General features: G+C 40.8%; 1 protein-coding gene across 1 annotated transcript in view; it reads left to right on the top strand.

Moving 5' to 3' along the window:
* Nucleotides 1-16,735, top strand: part of myt1lb (myelin transcription factor 1-like, b) — a 153,769-nt gene that overhangs the window by 64,886 nt on the left and 72,148 nt on the right. The window contains exons 6-8 of the mRNA XM_034675869.1: nucleotides 4,312-4,357; nucleotides 7,603-7,636; nucleotides 12,715-12,762. Coding sequence (XP_034531760.1) covers nucleotides 4,312-4,357; nucleotides 7,603-7,636; nucleotides 12,715-12,762 — 128 coding nt within the window. The remainder of the gene's footprint in view (nucleotides 1-4,311; nucleotides 4,358-7,602; nucleotides 7,637-12,714; nucleotides 12,763-16,735) is intronic.

Below are 16,735 nucleotides of genomic sequence, written 5' to 3'. Positions count from 1 at the left end.
GAGGCCCACTCCCTCTCTGTCTGCGTCTCAATTAGACCCAGGATCAATGGCTTTACAGACCCACATGAATAACCACGGAGACACGCTGATCCGGGCCTCACAGGTTCAGGTTGGCCAGTGAAGCATTAAGTGGTGCAGAAATATATTACATATGCTCTCGGAGACAAGCAGCAACTTTTACTATTCTGACAAGAACTCAAATGAATTCAGCTCGATGGTTTATGGTATTACTTTACAGAGAAATACGTCCCTTCAAATGTAGTGTTTTCAAACTTCAGGAAAGAGGAGGAGGAGGATTCTGTCTCTTTGAGAGAACTCATAAAAACAGCTTTAAAGCCAAAGAGTTTAACTACAACGCTGATAAAAGAGCAAAGTTATTCAACTGTTTTTTAATGAAAAAGAAATATAGTGTGCGTTCATACTATACCAACCAGAGTCTTGAAATTACAGAGTGAATAATAATAATTTACTCTTAATTTATGTATGGTAATGTCTGGGGTTAAATCTAGTTTTAATCTTATTAGACTTTAAATAATGTAAAAAATAATAACACTAGATTATATCTTGGTTAATTTATACTCCAATGGACACGAGAGTTGGGATATATTTCAACATTTATAAAAATTAAAACAGTTTTCACTTCAAACTGGCTGACTATGGTTTGGTTACACCGGCAGCCTCCTGGTCTTTCTGGATAGACTACCAGTCAAAAGATTGGAAACACCTTCTCATTCAAGGGTTTTTATTTATTTTAATTATTTGAAACACTAGATTAATACTGAATACATCAAAACTATGAAAGAACATATATGGAATCATTTAATGAACAAAAAAGTGTTAAACAAAGCAGAATATGTTTTATATTTTAGATTCTGTAAAGTAGCCCCCTTTTTCCTTCATGACAGCTTTGCACACTCTTGGTATTCTCTCAGTCTGCTTCATGAAGTGGTCTCCTGGAATGGTTTCTAATGAACATTAGCCTTGTCAAGAGTTCATTTGTAGAATGACTTGCCTTCTTAATGTGTTTGAGACCATCAGTTGTGTTGTTCAGAGGTAGGGTTAGCACACAATGGATAGCCATATTTGACTACTGTTGTAATCCAGATTATTTCATAGTTTTGATGTCTTCAGTATTAATCTACAATGTTGGAATTAAAATAAATAAAAACCATTGCATGAGAAGGTAGGTCCAAACTTTTGACTGGTAGCGTATATATTGAAGAGATTTGAACTCTTCTTTGTGTTGGACTGGTTGAATCAGCTCTTATATGAGTTATAGAGCTCTTAAAATTCCATATTAGCTCTCATGATTGTAGCATTTATCATTCAGGATGCACCGGGCGATCATAATGTCATTAATTGGTTGAATGATTATAGAACTGCTCTTGTGCACTGATTTTGCAAAGATGCAACCATGCAGAGTGTCGCTTCAGAAATACCAAGTTTCAGCAAAGAAAATATGAAACTAGGAGGCACTGAAAGGTCCGACACTGTGTTTGCATGATGATTGTAGCGGGTGTTATCGTGGCACTTTTTGAAAACACATATAGAGACATCTGCAAAAGGTACAAATACCAGCCAGACTCCAAACTCGACTTTTGCTATTTGCTGTTTCTTTACCAAACATAAGAGGTTAGATGGTGAAAAACGCACAACATTACATTATTTATTTTCTCTGGGAGCACCCTGACTCGTATCATAAATGTTTTTTTTCAGTTTGTAACATCACCGTCATCACAGACTACATTCACAGCACCCTGTGTCTGAAACAGCGAAAGCTACTCTCCTCTTCTTACTCTTATCTCCCCTGTAGGAGACTATTTTCCTTCCATCTCCATAGAAACAAAAGCATGCTTCATGTAATATATATCATCTATATATGTATATATATATAGATGGTTTAGGTCACTGTACCCAAAAATACTTTGTCGCTGCCTGCCTGCTACACTTACAATTTATAAGGTATCCTCATCTTTCATCATTTTATTTTCCTCCTGTTGAAACATTTATGGGCATTCATAAAGAAACACCCCATTAAAGCTGAGGGGCTCTACAGTACAGTAAGTGTGGTGTTAATAAATCATGTTTAATAAAAAGAGACATCCACGGCCCTCTGCCATACAGTCCGAACCCAGGGAGTATGAATATTTAGGGACATCTGGAAATAACACAGTGACGTTCGGAGGCGATCAAGCTCCTCAACAATTTATGATGTGTTGCTGAGGGCAGAAACCTTCACTTTAGAGGGTTTGTTACTCTGACATACACGAGAGAGAGATGTAAGGTGGATAATGCTTACTCTGGTGCATGAAGGAAGTCTGAGCATGGAGGAGGAAGAAACAAACCATCCGACTGAGATACAGAGTGTCTTCTCTTTTGCACTGGCCCATTTTCTATCATAATCAATCAATCTTTATTTATAAAGCGCCAAATCACACAAATATCACCTCAAGACTCTTTCCAAACAGAGCAGGTCCAGACCATACTCTATGTATCAAAGACCCAACATCAAGACCGGATAAGATCCAGTCCCATCTTACAGACAGTCTGATCTCATCTTAATCCACCATGAGCAGAGCACTTTGCAGCATTTAGCAAGTTACAGTGGCAAGGACAAACTTCCTTTAACAGGCAGAAACCTCCAACAGGACCAGACTCATGTTAGACACACATCTGCTGAGACCGAGTTGGAGAGAGGGATAGAGGGATAGAGGGAGATGAAGAGAGAGAGAGATGATAGTGGTGAGACAGATAGTAGTAGTTGTAGCAGCTGGAGTCTGGCGCGTCCACAGCAGCAGAGATCCAGAGGAACCTATGAGACAAGGGAGCTCAGGGACTCCAGAAAGGTCTATGGTTAGTAACTTTAATGGGACAGGGACCGATGCACAATGCAAAGACCGATATAGTTCAGCGTTTTTAGCATTCAGCGTTCAGCTGGTATCACAACAATCAATCAAGCTTTATTTATATAACACCTTTCGTACAAATCAAATGCAATTCAGAGATTTACAGCGATTGAAAACAAGGAAGAAGCAGAAATAAAATAATGGCGAGGAATATTAAAAAACGAAAATGGGTTTTAAAATAGAGACTAATGCAAACCGACAACAATAAAATATGTGTAATTAATCTAAGATAAAGCATCAAATTAATATGAAGAATATAAATAGTTAATAAATAAATACATTTAAAAGGGGTAAGGATAAGAGTTGAAAATTAAATTAAGGCTAAAAATGTCAATAAAACTAAGTAGATACATTAAATAAATAAATAATTAAATTAAAATAAATTAAGCCATACAAATTGATGAAATAATAAAGCAAAATTTATACCAATATAATAGTAAAAAGTAAGTAATGCAATTGTTAAACCCTACATAAAAGCTACATTGAATAAATGCGTTTTTAGTTTACGTTTAAAAGTCTCAATATCTCTACTTGTCGCTCACTGGCCAATAAAAATCAAGAGGGGGAAGAACGTATGACATTAGCTTTGACAACAATAGCAGAGGAGAATCTGATCCTGTCGATCTTTACCCAAACTATCTCAAACTGTACAATAATGAGCTTTAAAACAAGCATCATCCACACACACGTCTTTCCCCAGTCGGTATCTGCTGGTGTGCAGCACTCTGAAACTGAAGTTGTGGCCGCTGCAAGGAAGCTGTTATTGGACACAGGCCCTAAATGGTTAAACAGACCAGCAGAGAGGACGATAGATTTCTAATCAAGAAACTGTTTATTCCATCAATAAAATATTAGATTTTTATCATGAAGATGGATGATACAATCTTAGCAAGGAGGAAGTCTTCATCAGTTTGCAAACTAATTCATCTGTAAATCTGTGTCAACCAAATGTAAGTCTTTGCACAAATATGTATTGATTTGAGTTATTTCCTAAATAAACATCTGATGGCGCTCTCATTAAAGCCAGTGGAACTCTAAATATTGACTTGTTATTGAAGAGACCTGTATTAAAGCGGTCTAATAAATTCAGCAGAACAGCTGTATCAGAAAGAGATTTTTTTAAGTTCTCATTTACTCGGGAGTGATTGAAGTTAATATTAAAGATCCAAATGTTCTCATCTATTTTTAACTTCAAATCAAAAGAAAAGCAAACGTGTAAATGACTTGAGACAGACTGTCCGTCAATCATCTTCATGAAATATTACATCTGAGTGTTGCAGACATCAGATTCATGTTCGACAAGGAGGAAAAAAGCGCTCTGAACGTGAGCGTGTATCCAAATTAGAGATAATTGTGTGATGCTGTCTGTTGTGTGTTTAACAGCCTGTTTGTTGCTTCTCTGCAGATGGAGGTGGATGCAGACGATAAGCGCCATCGCACACGCTCTAAAGGTATCTGCACCGATACACATGCATACACACACAGCCGCACAGCCATTCAGGGTGACCTTCACTCCCCCAGCACACAAACACTCCCATGCACGGACTCAAACACACACACATTTACTGTACACACACCACTGCACAAATCCCAGACTGCCACAGTTGATTTGGCTTTCCTCACTGCTCTCTCTCCTTCCCTCCCTCCCTCCCTCCCTCCCTCTCTCCTTCTCCTCTCTCTCTTTTGAGATGGATTTCAAAAACAGAGTCAAACTCAACAAGCTTTGTTCAGACACAGTAACATCCAACACTAACAAATAAACATCATCAGAAATAATAAAACATAAATGAACAAACAACTCATTTTTCATCTAAAACCCGCCACACACGTTATCACTTTTTTAATCTTGGATCATTTCTTCAAAGTTAAGTGTAAACAATTCCAAATTAGAGACAATTTAAGCGCCTCAAACACACACACACACCTATTAAAATAATCCACTAACAAAGGATGTAACAATACTCTTAATTCACAACAATAGGATTCACAAAGCCCGGTTGATGATGCATTTATTTTTACAATTTAAAAGTGTAAGCGTCACAGTTTATGGGCGAGCTTTAGAGACGAGGTTGTCTCATAACACTGTTATTTTCTTACTGCTTTATTTCATGCTTTTATTTTGAAAGAGCATAAAAGGTACTTCTGCATAAGTGCAAAGGAGAACAATAAGAAAACTCTCTCTGTTAGGTGTAGAGAGATGGTATTCATGCACACGTACATGAGGAGGAGAGGGGGAGATCATCCACTTATTTATCAATAGCGGCAATATCATGTTGATGACAAAGAAAGTACTTAACTGGTTGATGAATACATATATATGCATCTGATCACTGATCCTTACAAACACTGGGGGAGACACATTTCTACTACCACAGACTGGGGGGCATGTGACCCGTCTGTTTGCACTCAATGTGACCAAAACCTCTAAAATCAGCTCTTAAAGTCCTCACCGCCCCGCCCCGTCTCCCTCACAGGTTGAACACATCTAAAACGATGTATCCATGTTTTAATCAGAGCCTCTTCTTCTTGATGCATATTTCATTTCTCATAACTTCACAAAGTATTTCCCGTCTTTGTCGTGAACAAAGAGCGAGGTGGTGACCGTCGCTCTTACATCGTGTAGATCAGGCGCTCTGCGACCACACGGCCTCTTTTGATTGAGTTACATGTGTCCTCTACTCGTCGGCCAAACACTGAACAAATGTGCGAGCGGAGGGGCTGGCACTGAAATCAACATTAAGACTGTGTTTAAAATCAGCGCATCATTCACACACTGCCTGCTCCCCGTATGTTCAACAACTCATCACTTTGATACACAGGAAGAGGAAGATTTTGGAGTGTCATGAATTATCAATATTTTACAAAACAACCGTCAGTTCTTGATGGGATGGAGGAGTAGGGTGAAGTGTACTATTATATTATTATTGGCCCTTCAAATGGATATCAGAGGCACACTCAAAACAGAGTGGTATCAATCAATCAGACAAGCTTTACTGTATTTATATAGCACCTTTCATACAAGTCAGATGCAAATCCAAGAGCTTTAGAGTGATTGATAACGAGAAAAAGGCAGAAAGAAAATGAAGGCAAAAAATTCTACATATTAAAAAACAAAAGTGGATTTTGAAGTAAAGAGTAATAAACACCAACAACAATACAATTCATTTAATTTAAATAATTAATGGTAAAAAGTAAAAAAAAAGAAGCTTCAAAATAACAATGAGTTGAAATAGTTAAAATAAATAAATAAGGAAAAAAAGTTAAAGATAAAATAAATGCACATAAAATACTGATTAAGACGAGTAATAAAAAACAAATAGTTAAAATAAATAAGATAATTAAAAAAACATTAAAATCAATATAAAACATAATAGTAATAGGTAATAAAATGATGGAACCCTTCTTAAAATCCAGACTGAATAGATACTTTTTTAGTTTATGAGAAATATCCCAGAATGCCTTGCAAATGATCAACAACATCTCTTTCAAGCTGCTTAAGAAACATACAAATGTATTTTTCTGCATGAATTAGGTTAGAAAATTATGACAACTATTTTATATTCCTAGTTTAATGTCATCTCATTATAATGTGGTCATTTTCTTTAGCGCAAGCATTCAAAAATGGCAAGTATGCTGATGTCTTGGTTTAATTATCTTGTAAGCTAGTGTTGAGTTTACGACTGCTGATGATGTATCAGGGTTTTGTTTTTGGTTGTCCCACTTCATGAGGGAAGTTTCACCACTACCCCGTTTAACTTGGCACTTGAAAACGAGGGGTAGAGGTAAAACCAGAAGTTGGGCAACTCAATGTGCTTTACATTCAAACATTAAAAGCATTGGAGACATTCAGACAGGCATAAAAGAACACAATTAAAATGACAAATATGATAAAACAGAAAAGAAAAGGAAAATTAGAAATATATTAAAAATTAAATTAAAATTTTAATTTAAAGAGAGTTAAAATAATCTAAGATAGGAAGGCAGTGGCAAATAAGAAAGTCTTAGTCTTTGATTTAAAAGAGGTGAGAGTTGGAGCAGACCTGCAGCTTTCAGGGAGTGTGTTCCAGATATGTGGTGCATAATGACTAAACGCTGCTTCACCATGTTTCGTTCTGACTCTTGGGACTGAAAGCAGACCAGTACCTGATGACCTCAGAGGTCGAGGTGGTTCATAAAGTAGTAGCAGATCAGCAATGTATTTTGGGCCTAAACAATTCAGTGCTTTATAAACCATCAGCAGGATTTTAAAGTCTATTCTTCCTCATGTCTCGTTGTATGATGGTTAGTGAACAACAATCTGAACTTCCATCCATCCATCTTCCTCTGCTTATCCAGGTCCGGGTCACGGTGGCATCTGTCTCAGCAGGGAAGCCCAGACACTCCTCTCTGAACCTGTCAATTTTATAACATACACTGGATCTGCTGCTTTTACATGTGAGATAATGTTGCCTCACAGCCTGTTTTGCAGCTCCACTAACCCTCATACAACGAGACACGTGGAAGAATAGAGTAGAATACAACTTTAAGGTGCTTCATTGATAACTGTAGTCACTATGAAGCTTCACAAATATTCAACAGGTTCCTTCTTTAAAGTGTTACACTCAGAGCTTTTGGATTTATCATGCAGAAAGAAGTCAGTCCATTTTTATAATCAACCTCTCTCCTCTTTCTCTCTCTCTCTCTCTCTCTCTCTCAGTGCCTGTGGATCCAGCATTAACAGAGCTTTTCAGGTCAGTGGGATTGAAACTGCTTCACACACACACACACACACACACACACACACACACACACACACACACACACACACACACACACACACACACACACACACACACACACACACACACACACATGAAACACAAACACAAATGCACAGAGAAGCAAACATCCTGAGAGTTCTGAACACATTCTCACACATTTCCTCATAAAGCTGCTGTTGTCCTCGTGTACAGATAGAGACAGTGCTGGAATCATCTGTCACCTTATTACCGGCCTGAGGTTCCCCTGCCCTCCCTTCACTGTTTGACGGCTGTCCTCACCAGCAGTCTCTCGTTCAGTGTGCTTACATACCAGCTCTTCCTCTTTTTTTTCCCTCTGGTTCCTCTGTGTTTTCCGTCTCCTCAGCCGTGCAGAGATACTTTTAGATAATTCACGCTCTCTCTCCTCTTTTCTTCTCTCCTGGTGTGAATTTCTCCCTCCCTCCCTTTGGACATCTTCTGTGTCACAAAAAGAAGATAACAGCATAACAGAAAAAGAGCGAAACACCAAATTCTTTCTTCCCCCTCGTGAATACAATTCCCCCGTATGAAATATTAAATAAGAGGGTTTTCTCCTCCTTTAATGCTCCAACTAGACGAGCTAAATAATTCTGTCTTTATCTCACGTACTTGATGATATTTAGCATGATAGCCCATTACCAATTCATTAACCATGCAGTACGACTCTTTACTCCGTCTTCACACCCACAGCCGTAAAGTTCTCGTCGGGTGATTCGAGTGGGCGGAAGGTAGAACACATCTTCACTGCACATTTGAAGCGTTTCTTTGTCACAGGAGAAGTTTCCTCGAGTATCTCTTTAAGACCTTTTGTCGTTTTTAAGGATTCAAACGTGTGAGGAGAAGCTTCAAGTCAATTACGCCGCGTGTTTAAAGCACGCAGCAGAACGGGATGTGAGCGATATTTGAGGAAATAAGTGTTTGATGTTCACGCTGATGAGCTTTGAGGCTGTGGAAACATTGCAGGTTGTGCTGCCTGGTACGCTTTCAGGCTGCAGCTCTGCAGAGATGGTTCAGGCTGAGAGCTTGACTTTTCGGGGTGTGGTGGGGAGGTTGAAGTACCTTTTAATGTCACTTTCATGTTCTTCCTGCTGAAGTAGAATATCTAAAGGAATTCTGAAGATTATTCTAAATTCTCAACCTCATTTTCAAGAATTTGCAATGGTTATATTGTGGTCCAATACACTAAACTTAAGCGGGCAAAATCTCAAATCTCAGTGCAAAAAAGGTTGCATTTTTTCGTCTTGCCATTTTTTATCTGGGTCCAGACCTGATGGAGCACACATATGTGATGCTATTGAGTTGAATTGTGTGTTACAGTCCTTTACAGTCCAGCTTTCAGTTTCAGGAGTGAGAATGGAGGTGAAGACGAGAGGCAAAGTCTCACCGCTTACTATGAGCTGTGCTTGCATGCAGATATCTCCTTTGTTTGTTGCTACATCCATGTTACACAACTGCTGATTGGTTCTGGTATTGCATGAGGACAGATTACATTTTAGCTCATTTTGCACTAACGCCTCTGACACTAAGAGCTGGATCTACACCTGCAGGTTTTTAACTGTGTTTGACTTCAGATGAACTTTAAGGACGGCTCAAACTTAGTCACAGATTTTAAAATCAGGAGGTCAGTGACTTTTGGTTGAGTAAATGTTTTGATTGACGATTGTGTTTAAGTTAGTCAGACTGGCAGCGAGGTGTGGCATCTCTGCTAGTCGCTGTAGGTGCAGCATGAGGAGGATGATAGTGTTCATAGCTTTCTTACTTGCTTTTAAATTATAGTGAAATGCGAAAATCAATTCTATCTCTCTAACACAGGGGTTCCCAAACTTTTCAGCCCGTGACCCCCAAAATATAGCTGCCAAAGACATGCGACCCCCAAAAGTGATTTAATGTGATTTAATGTGGCTTCATTTAGCTGGTCTGCAGAAAATGAGCCTACCTATATGAGCATGTGTCTGTGTTTCCTGTGTCTTCATGAATTAACCTGCTGCTACTGATGCTTTTGATAATCAACTGTTCACTAACCCTAAACTTAAGGAGTCATCTGGCAACACAGAAAGGCAGAAAACTCATTACATTTTCAATTTTCAAGGTTTTATTTCAATATTTTTTACTTGAATGGGTAAAATGTGCTATTTTTACATAACTTTTAAAAAAGAAACATTCTGGAAGACATCTCCCGACCCACTCTTTGGGAACCCCTTCTCTAACAGACAGGAGAGAGCTGTGAGAGTTGTTGTATTTGAAGTATTGCTGGTTGTCCCTCCACCAGATCTTCCTCAGAGGTGGTGTCATACTCTCACAGTGACGACGTTTCCTTCACGTTTGACCATGAAAACAAATCAGTTCATCCAACAGGTGACTTCTTCTGCACAAAAATCCTCCTCCTCTCTGAATTAGCAGGTAAAATAGCTTGGAAGCACTCTGAAAAGCTGCTCAGCCTCTCTGTCCACTCCTGTAATCTGAATAACATCACAGCGGCTGGATGAGTTTATGAGTTTAGCATGTCTGTATCTGCTGAAGAGTTTCATATTCATTTTCTGTGTGTAAAGTGTAACCTTTGTGCAAACTCAAGGCTAGTTATTTCAGCGTCCTCTACTCGTCTTTGTGAGTTGTTTCCGCCCCAGTAATGTTTGAATTTAATTTTGTCCTTGGCTCTGTGTTAGCGGGTGGTTGCGGCTAAGATAAGGGTTCCTGCCTACCTATATATCAATAAATAATATTCCACCCGGAAGATTACTGTATAGCCTGTAGCTGATATTCATAGATAGTACAAGGTGTACTCCCCCTCCTCTCTCTCCTCCTCTCTCTCCTTCATGCTCCTCCGTATTTCCCCCTTTCTCTCCGAGGTTCCTGTCATTCTCACCTCCTTCTCTCTCTCACTCTGCTGCTGCCGCCTGCAGATAGTAATTAATCAGGGGATCGATGTGAAGCCTATCTCCAGGCTGAGGCGTCTATAATGTCGATAATGCCGCTCGATGGCCTCTCTCCCCGGAGAGCTGATAGTCTTCAGGACGAACAGCCTTGACTTTGCATGGGCGGTCTGGGCTGCGTCAGAGAGCCTGCTGCTGTTCTGCCTGTGTGTGTGTGTAATTGGACATGTGCTCATGCATTAACTCAAATACAGAGCATGCACGCAGACAGTAAGAGGATGCAAATGGGACACTAACTTCCTGCGGAGGGATCAGGGGTATGACAGGTGTGACGGTGGTTACAACACTTGCTCTCGTCATCACAGACTTCAACGGGTCATCAGAAGAGGGTGTTGTTGGTCCTTCTCTTCAGTATGGCAGCTGAATTAGCTCCATGGGGGTGATGAAGATTTGACATCAGTCTGGACTTCACAACATATCTGAGCACAAGCATTACCAATCAAAACCTAAAAGCGGGGTCCTGCATCCTGAAATTGAACTCAAAACTAGAAACATAAAACTTCTTCCTTCAGAGGAACATGCAGATTTTTTTAAGGTTGTAGTTTTACTTTATAAGGGTGGGACAATATATCCTGGTCCTGGGTTGTATCGATACGTTCGGGCTCAATACTGATATTTTAATTTAAAATAATTGGCGCCTTAAATGGATTTCGCTGCTAATTTGACTCACCACGTCTCTCCTTCATGACTCCCCGCGGTGGCATTAATAACATGAATGAGGGGAACATGAACAGCAGTTAATTGACCAAAGAAGAAGTTGACGGCTGCGAAATAGCAGAAGAAGACAGTGGGGTGTCGGACAGCGGTGAAGAGAAGCCAAGAGATGCGCTCGAAACCAAAAAGAAGAGAGAAAGGAAAAGCTAATTTGTGATTTGTCGTTCTCAGATTATGCAGTATATGGATTTTTGCAGCTTCTCAGTATCGTTAAATTGTCAAACCTGTTCAAACCTGTATTTGATACCATGTTTCCGCCATGAGGACAGAATAGTTGCTGCTAAAATTCAATAATAGTGAGTGTAGATCATCTGGAAATGTGCTGAAAGAGAGAGAGAGATGCAGACAGTTTTGCAGATTTTTTTTCTACAGTCTTATGTGAGTTCTTTGGTTTCTACAAGTATTTCTTATTTTGAACAGAAGCCTTAGGTCTTAAGTCCATGTTGCATTTTTATATATTTGTACGCAGTGCTTCATCCCACTGCTCTACCAACCGAGACAGCACAGACTTATGTTGTTGTTCTTTAACTTTAAGGAGCCGTCGTTTTGTTAAATCCAGGAAATCAGATTTTTTTAAAAGGTATTGCCTCTTTGCAGTTTTGGACAGCCTGAGACCGACTCGTCGTGTCCCTTTCAAACCTCTCCTCTTGTATTAAAGGTGCATTTGGCGACAGTGAGAGACGATGAAGACGTAGGTTTGGTGACATGTAAAGAGGAGCTGATTGGCCGCGGTGCTCTCTGTTGCCCCGCGTCTGCACGTAATGAAAGCAAGCAGCATCAGCGCCGCAAACGAAACCCGGGAACGTAAAGGCATCCCTCTCCACTCAGAGCCTCCAATTACATGCTTGAATTTCTTTTATGAAAGAAACAAACTAAAGAAAGCTGTAACAGAAAGCCCATCTCAATAAACCTCATCTTGTTTTTCATTTGCAGGCTGGAGTGGGGGGAGGAGCCGCGCTAGACACACAGCTCTCAGCATAAACATTCCCCTCCACATCTCTCTTTTGTCATTTGCATATTTACAGTCTGCCATGCTAATCATGTTTATTGGGGTGTATAAGTGCTGTGCAGAAGCTCAATGGAGGAGGATAGCTTTGTGCTGGAGACTGCGCGGCAGAGGCACCGGGATAAAAATTGCCCAAACCCCCCCGTTTCTGCAAATAAAGCCTTCTCCCGCAGTAATCCAATTTCAAAAGACAAAAAGAGCCGTCTTACGTAACTAGGACAGCTCGGGCTTTCGCTAATTATGGTGTTAATGCACAGCGAAGAAATCCCCTGATTTTAATTTTTAAAGAGCAAGATTATGAGATATTTCTGTTTTTAGATGTTGCACAGAAAGTTTAGCTTATAAAAAATCCTGACTCCTTCATTTTGGATTTCTTACAGGATAAAGTATTCCTTCATTTGCCTGCATGCACCAGAGAATCATTTCAGGTAACAGCTATCAATGTGTATTGATTGTCAGGCTGGATGTTTCTGCACTGGCGGCGAGATGCAAATTCCCCACTTCTGTATTTACATTAATCAAAAATCCAGAGCAGCAGATTTGCACAATTCCACCTTCAGCACTTAGATTTTATTGTCAGCCCAGGTGGGATTCTGCTCTGAAATGTTGAGAACAGTTAAGTAAGAGAGATAACAGCTAAAGCTCCTCATCTTTCCTACACCTGTCAGATTTCCAGCTCCCGTACAAAAGACGTAAGGTTGTCCTCTGTCGCCGGCCGTGGGAACGAGGGAGGCGTGCGGTGGCGGCGGCCCTGGCCCCGGCTGTAATTGCCGGTGTCAGAGCTGAAACATGGCCGAACAGGAAATGATCAAGTTAATGAAACGTTTTAATTATTCAACATAATTGTTGGACGTGACAAGCGTGTTGGTGAATCCCTGGCCTGGTGGTTCACACTAACACACACACATTCACATACCAGCTCTTCCTCCCTCTCTCTCTCCGTCTCTCTCTCTCTCTCTCTCTCTCTCTCTCTCTCTGTCTCTCTCTCTCTCTCTCTCTCTCTGCCGTTTTCTTTGTCTTACCCACATTGAACACTTGCTCTCCCATGGTGCTCTCCCTCATCCTTATTACCCGCCATTCTCTCCACTGATAGAACCAGCAAGATCAGTCTGTGTTATAATTACTTGCCCTTGTCTGCTCGGGGTCGTTACTCTGACACCCTCCCCCCCCACCCCGCCTCCCCACCCTACCGTCGAGCCTGCATGCCCAGCGGCCTGAGCCCCTGCAGCCATTCTGCTCATCACTGCAGGGCTGACGGGCAACTGCCGTATCGATCTGAGAGCTCTGGAGCTCAAGAATGAAATCAAAAATATTCCCTCTCGGTCTCCTGCATGCGACACACACACACACACACACACACACACACACACACACACACACACACACACACACACACACACACACACACACACACACCTTTCCCGACTGTGCACGGCAGATAATTAAAGGCAACTAAAACAAACATGAGGATATCAGTTCATGCCTGAGACTCCTTTTTATCTCACTCCCTGTCTTTGTCTGCTCCGTTCTTCCTTCCTCCTGTTTCTTCATCTTGACATCCCTTTTCTCCTCTCCTTCCTGCCCCTTTTAAGTTCCCTTCCTCAGCTCTCTTCCTAGCCTTCCTTCCTTCCTTCCTTCCTTCCTTCCTTCCTTCCTTCCTCCGTCCTCCTCTCTACCTCTTCCATCTCTCTCGGCTGTCTCTGGCAGAGCTAATTCCCTCTTCAGATGGTGCGGCTCTCATTTGCATACTTATCAAACTGTTTGGACTATCCGACAGAAGCTGTAGGAAGGTGGGGTCATTAATATGTTAATTAGCCCTCCTTCCCTCTCTGCTACGGCGCACCATCCGTATCCTCCACCTCTCTATGCCTCATACCAAGCCTTTGAATGTTTGAATAGCCTCAGAGGCCCCGCAAATGCCATAAGACCCTGTAGACATCCACGGGGGAGGGGGTCAGGGTTAGCTCCCACAGTGGGTGTGTGTTTGCATGTGTGTGTGTGTGCCCTCTGTAAGCTACCATCAATTACATGTCTGCAGTCATGGATTAGCAGCAGCTCTACATGTGTTCACTGGACTTTTTTAAACCATATGATCGGGTTGCAGCCTGATCCAGGGGCGGCCGCTCACGGGGGAGAAACATTAAGACATTTAAGGACCCCTGACTGACAGGAGCCCTGAAGAACATCAGACCTCTGATCTGATCTGTGACCGTCAGCTGTCGCTTAGTGTGACAGGCTGTCAAGCTTTGGACTTTATTTTGGACCCTGTATTTTAAGAATTAAAGAGCAAACATGCAAGGAGGGAAATAAAATGGTGTATACTCTGTTTTAAAAATATAAGCTTGGCATGCTAACCCAGCGTGCGACCTGAAGTTTATTAGAAGCTAGTTATTATAAAAAATATATTAGAAACAGGTTTGTCAGATAAGCACTCAGGCTGGTTTGTCTTTGAAGGAAGTAAAAGTAATTTTTCAAGATGACACAAAGACCAGTTTGTGCGAAACTAGAATAGTAGAATGATGATTTTTGCTGGCTTCTATATCTTTGAAAACGAGGAGCAACCTTTAAGGCTGATTTATACTTAAACTAGCGTACACCAGAGGTCCGTGTAGCTCCCGAACCTACGCAGAGGACTACGCACATAGCTGACGTGCACCTCCTCCAAAATGTAACTACCTGTAGAATCGACACGGACTGCAAGCCCTGTGATTGGTATTGAGTATTGCTACGTAGGGGCGACGCAGAAGTATAAAAATCAGCCTTTAGTGTGGTGAAATGACGCCAGTGTGGAAGAGCAAAAGGATGCAGTTCCTCCTGTTTCCACTTGAGGCTGCGTCTGAGAACAAAGGAAAGCCTATTAGAGCCCAGAGCATCTGATTCCTTCCATGTTGCATACAGTCTTTGCTTTCTAACTGGGTCTACAGTTGGTCTGCATGTTGAAAATCTACCCTTGAAATGTGCTCTCAGTCTTTCAGCACAATAGCGTGCATGGAGCCATGAAGGGGAATATTTAGGACTCCTTCATCAGGCTTGACATTTCAGAATCAGTGAGGATGTTATACCAGAGACAGCCAAGTTAGCTTGCCTAGCTCACAAGCCACCAAGATGAAATAGATTTCTTTATTCCTGCAGCTTGCATCCGTACCATTTACAAAGAAAGCTTGAACACCGTCACTGCACAAAAAACTGTCATCTCCAAACCCTGACCTACCTCTGAGTCTGAAGCTTATCTAAAGGAAAATTTCACTGACACAGTTCCAGGAATCTCCATACTGAATTATGCATAGATTAAGTCTAATCCTTGACTCTAACAAAGCACCGTTAATGAGGAATCTCTCTTTTCATAGTCCAAGGCTGCAGCGGACTCTACATGCATACCATCCAGGAAGCTAGTGTGAGTGAAAGAAACCTGTTCAGATGCCGGTCCTGAGCCAGGGCTGCAGGGTCAGAAGTTCAGTCCCTCAGCAAAGGGAGGATGGCTCCCTGTTAATTCAGATGTATCTGCTCATGAGCAAAGGTTAATGGGTCACTTATGTTTCTGGTGTTGTTACAGTGCTTGCTTGGCAGTGCAAAGCAGATCAGTCAACACGGATACAGGTGATTGACTGTGGAGTAAATGTTGGCACAAGTCTTGTTGGGATTTGATGTCCTTGATCAAGCTTGTTTTGGGGTTTGCTTTGCAAACTTTGTGGTTTGATTCTTCTGTCTGCGCGGTGCCAGAATCCTCAGCATTGGAACATTTATTCAGTGATACACCGGCAAACAGAAGTAAGTGGTTCCTGGAATGAAAAGGAAACATGAAAAAAATCAACATTTCTTCTTTCTGTGAATCTGAAAGAAACCAGGGACTCAAGTGTTTTCCAAAGTAGGTTTCAATAATTTAACCAGGAGAGTGAAGACAGAGGATCTGTTACAACTTTCCAGCTCACCGCTTTTGATTTGAGCTTTTCAAGGACTTTAACAAATAGAAATTCTAACAGATACCTCGCTGTTCCTGTACATGCTCAGTACACTTTTCTGTTGCTTTCACCTCTTCTGTGTCCTCTCCTCTGTTTGTGCCTCTTCCAGGGGAAGCTTTCTAGGTTTGTAATGTAGTGGAACAAGGACTACAGTACATTACTGTACTGGCCTGAATGTAAGACGACCCTGATAATTCAACGAGCCGTGTTTCTAAGAATATTTTTTAGAGAGAGACTTTTTGAAGAGCAGATCTTGAATTGAAACTGATGATAAAACAAACTCAATAAATAAAATAAGGTATTTTTTTGTTTAGAAACCTTTTATATAAAATAATATTTTCAATATTAAATCAAACAATCAGATTTAAATGTAACAGAATAAGGTCAAATGTCTAAATGAAACACTTACGGTTCTGATATTTAAATACCATCAAAATTAAAA

The sequence above is a fragment of the Notolabrus celidotus genome, chromosome 22, assembly GCF_009762535.1.
Source record: "Notolabrus celidotus isolate fNotCel1 chromosome 22, fNotCel1.pri, whole genome shotgun sequence".
NCBI classification, from domain to species: domain Eukaryota; kingdom Metazoa; phylum Chordata; class Actinopteri; order Labriformes; family Labridae; genus Notolabrus; species Notolabrus celidotus.
Note: the sequence above shows the minus strand (reverse complement) of the source record. Positions and strands in the feature narration are given on the sequence as shown.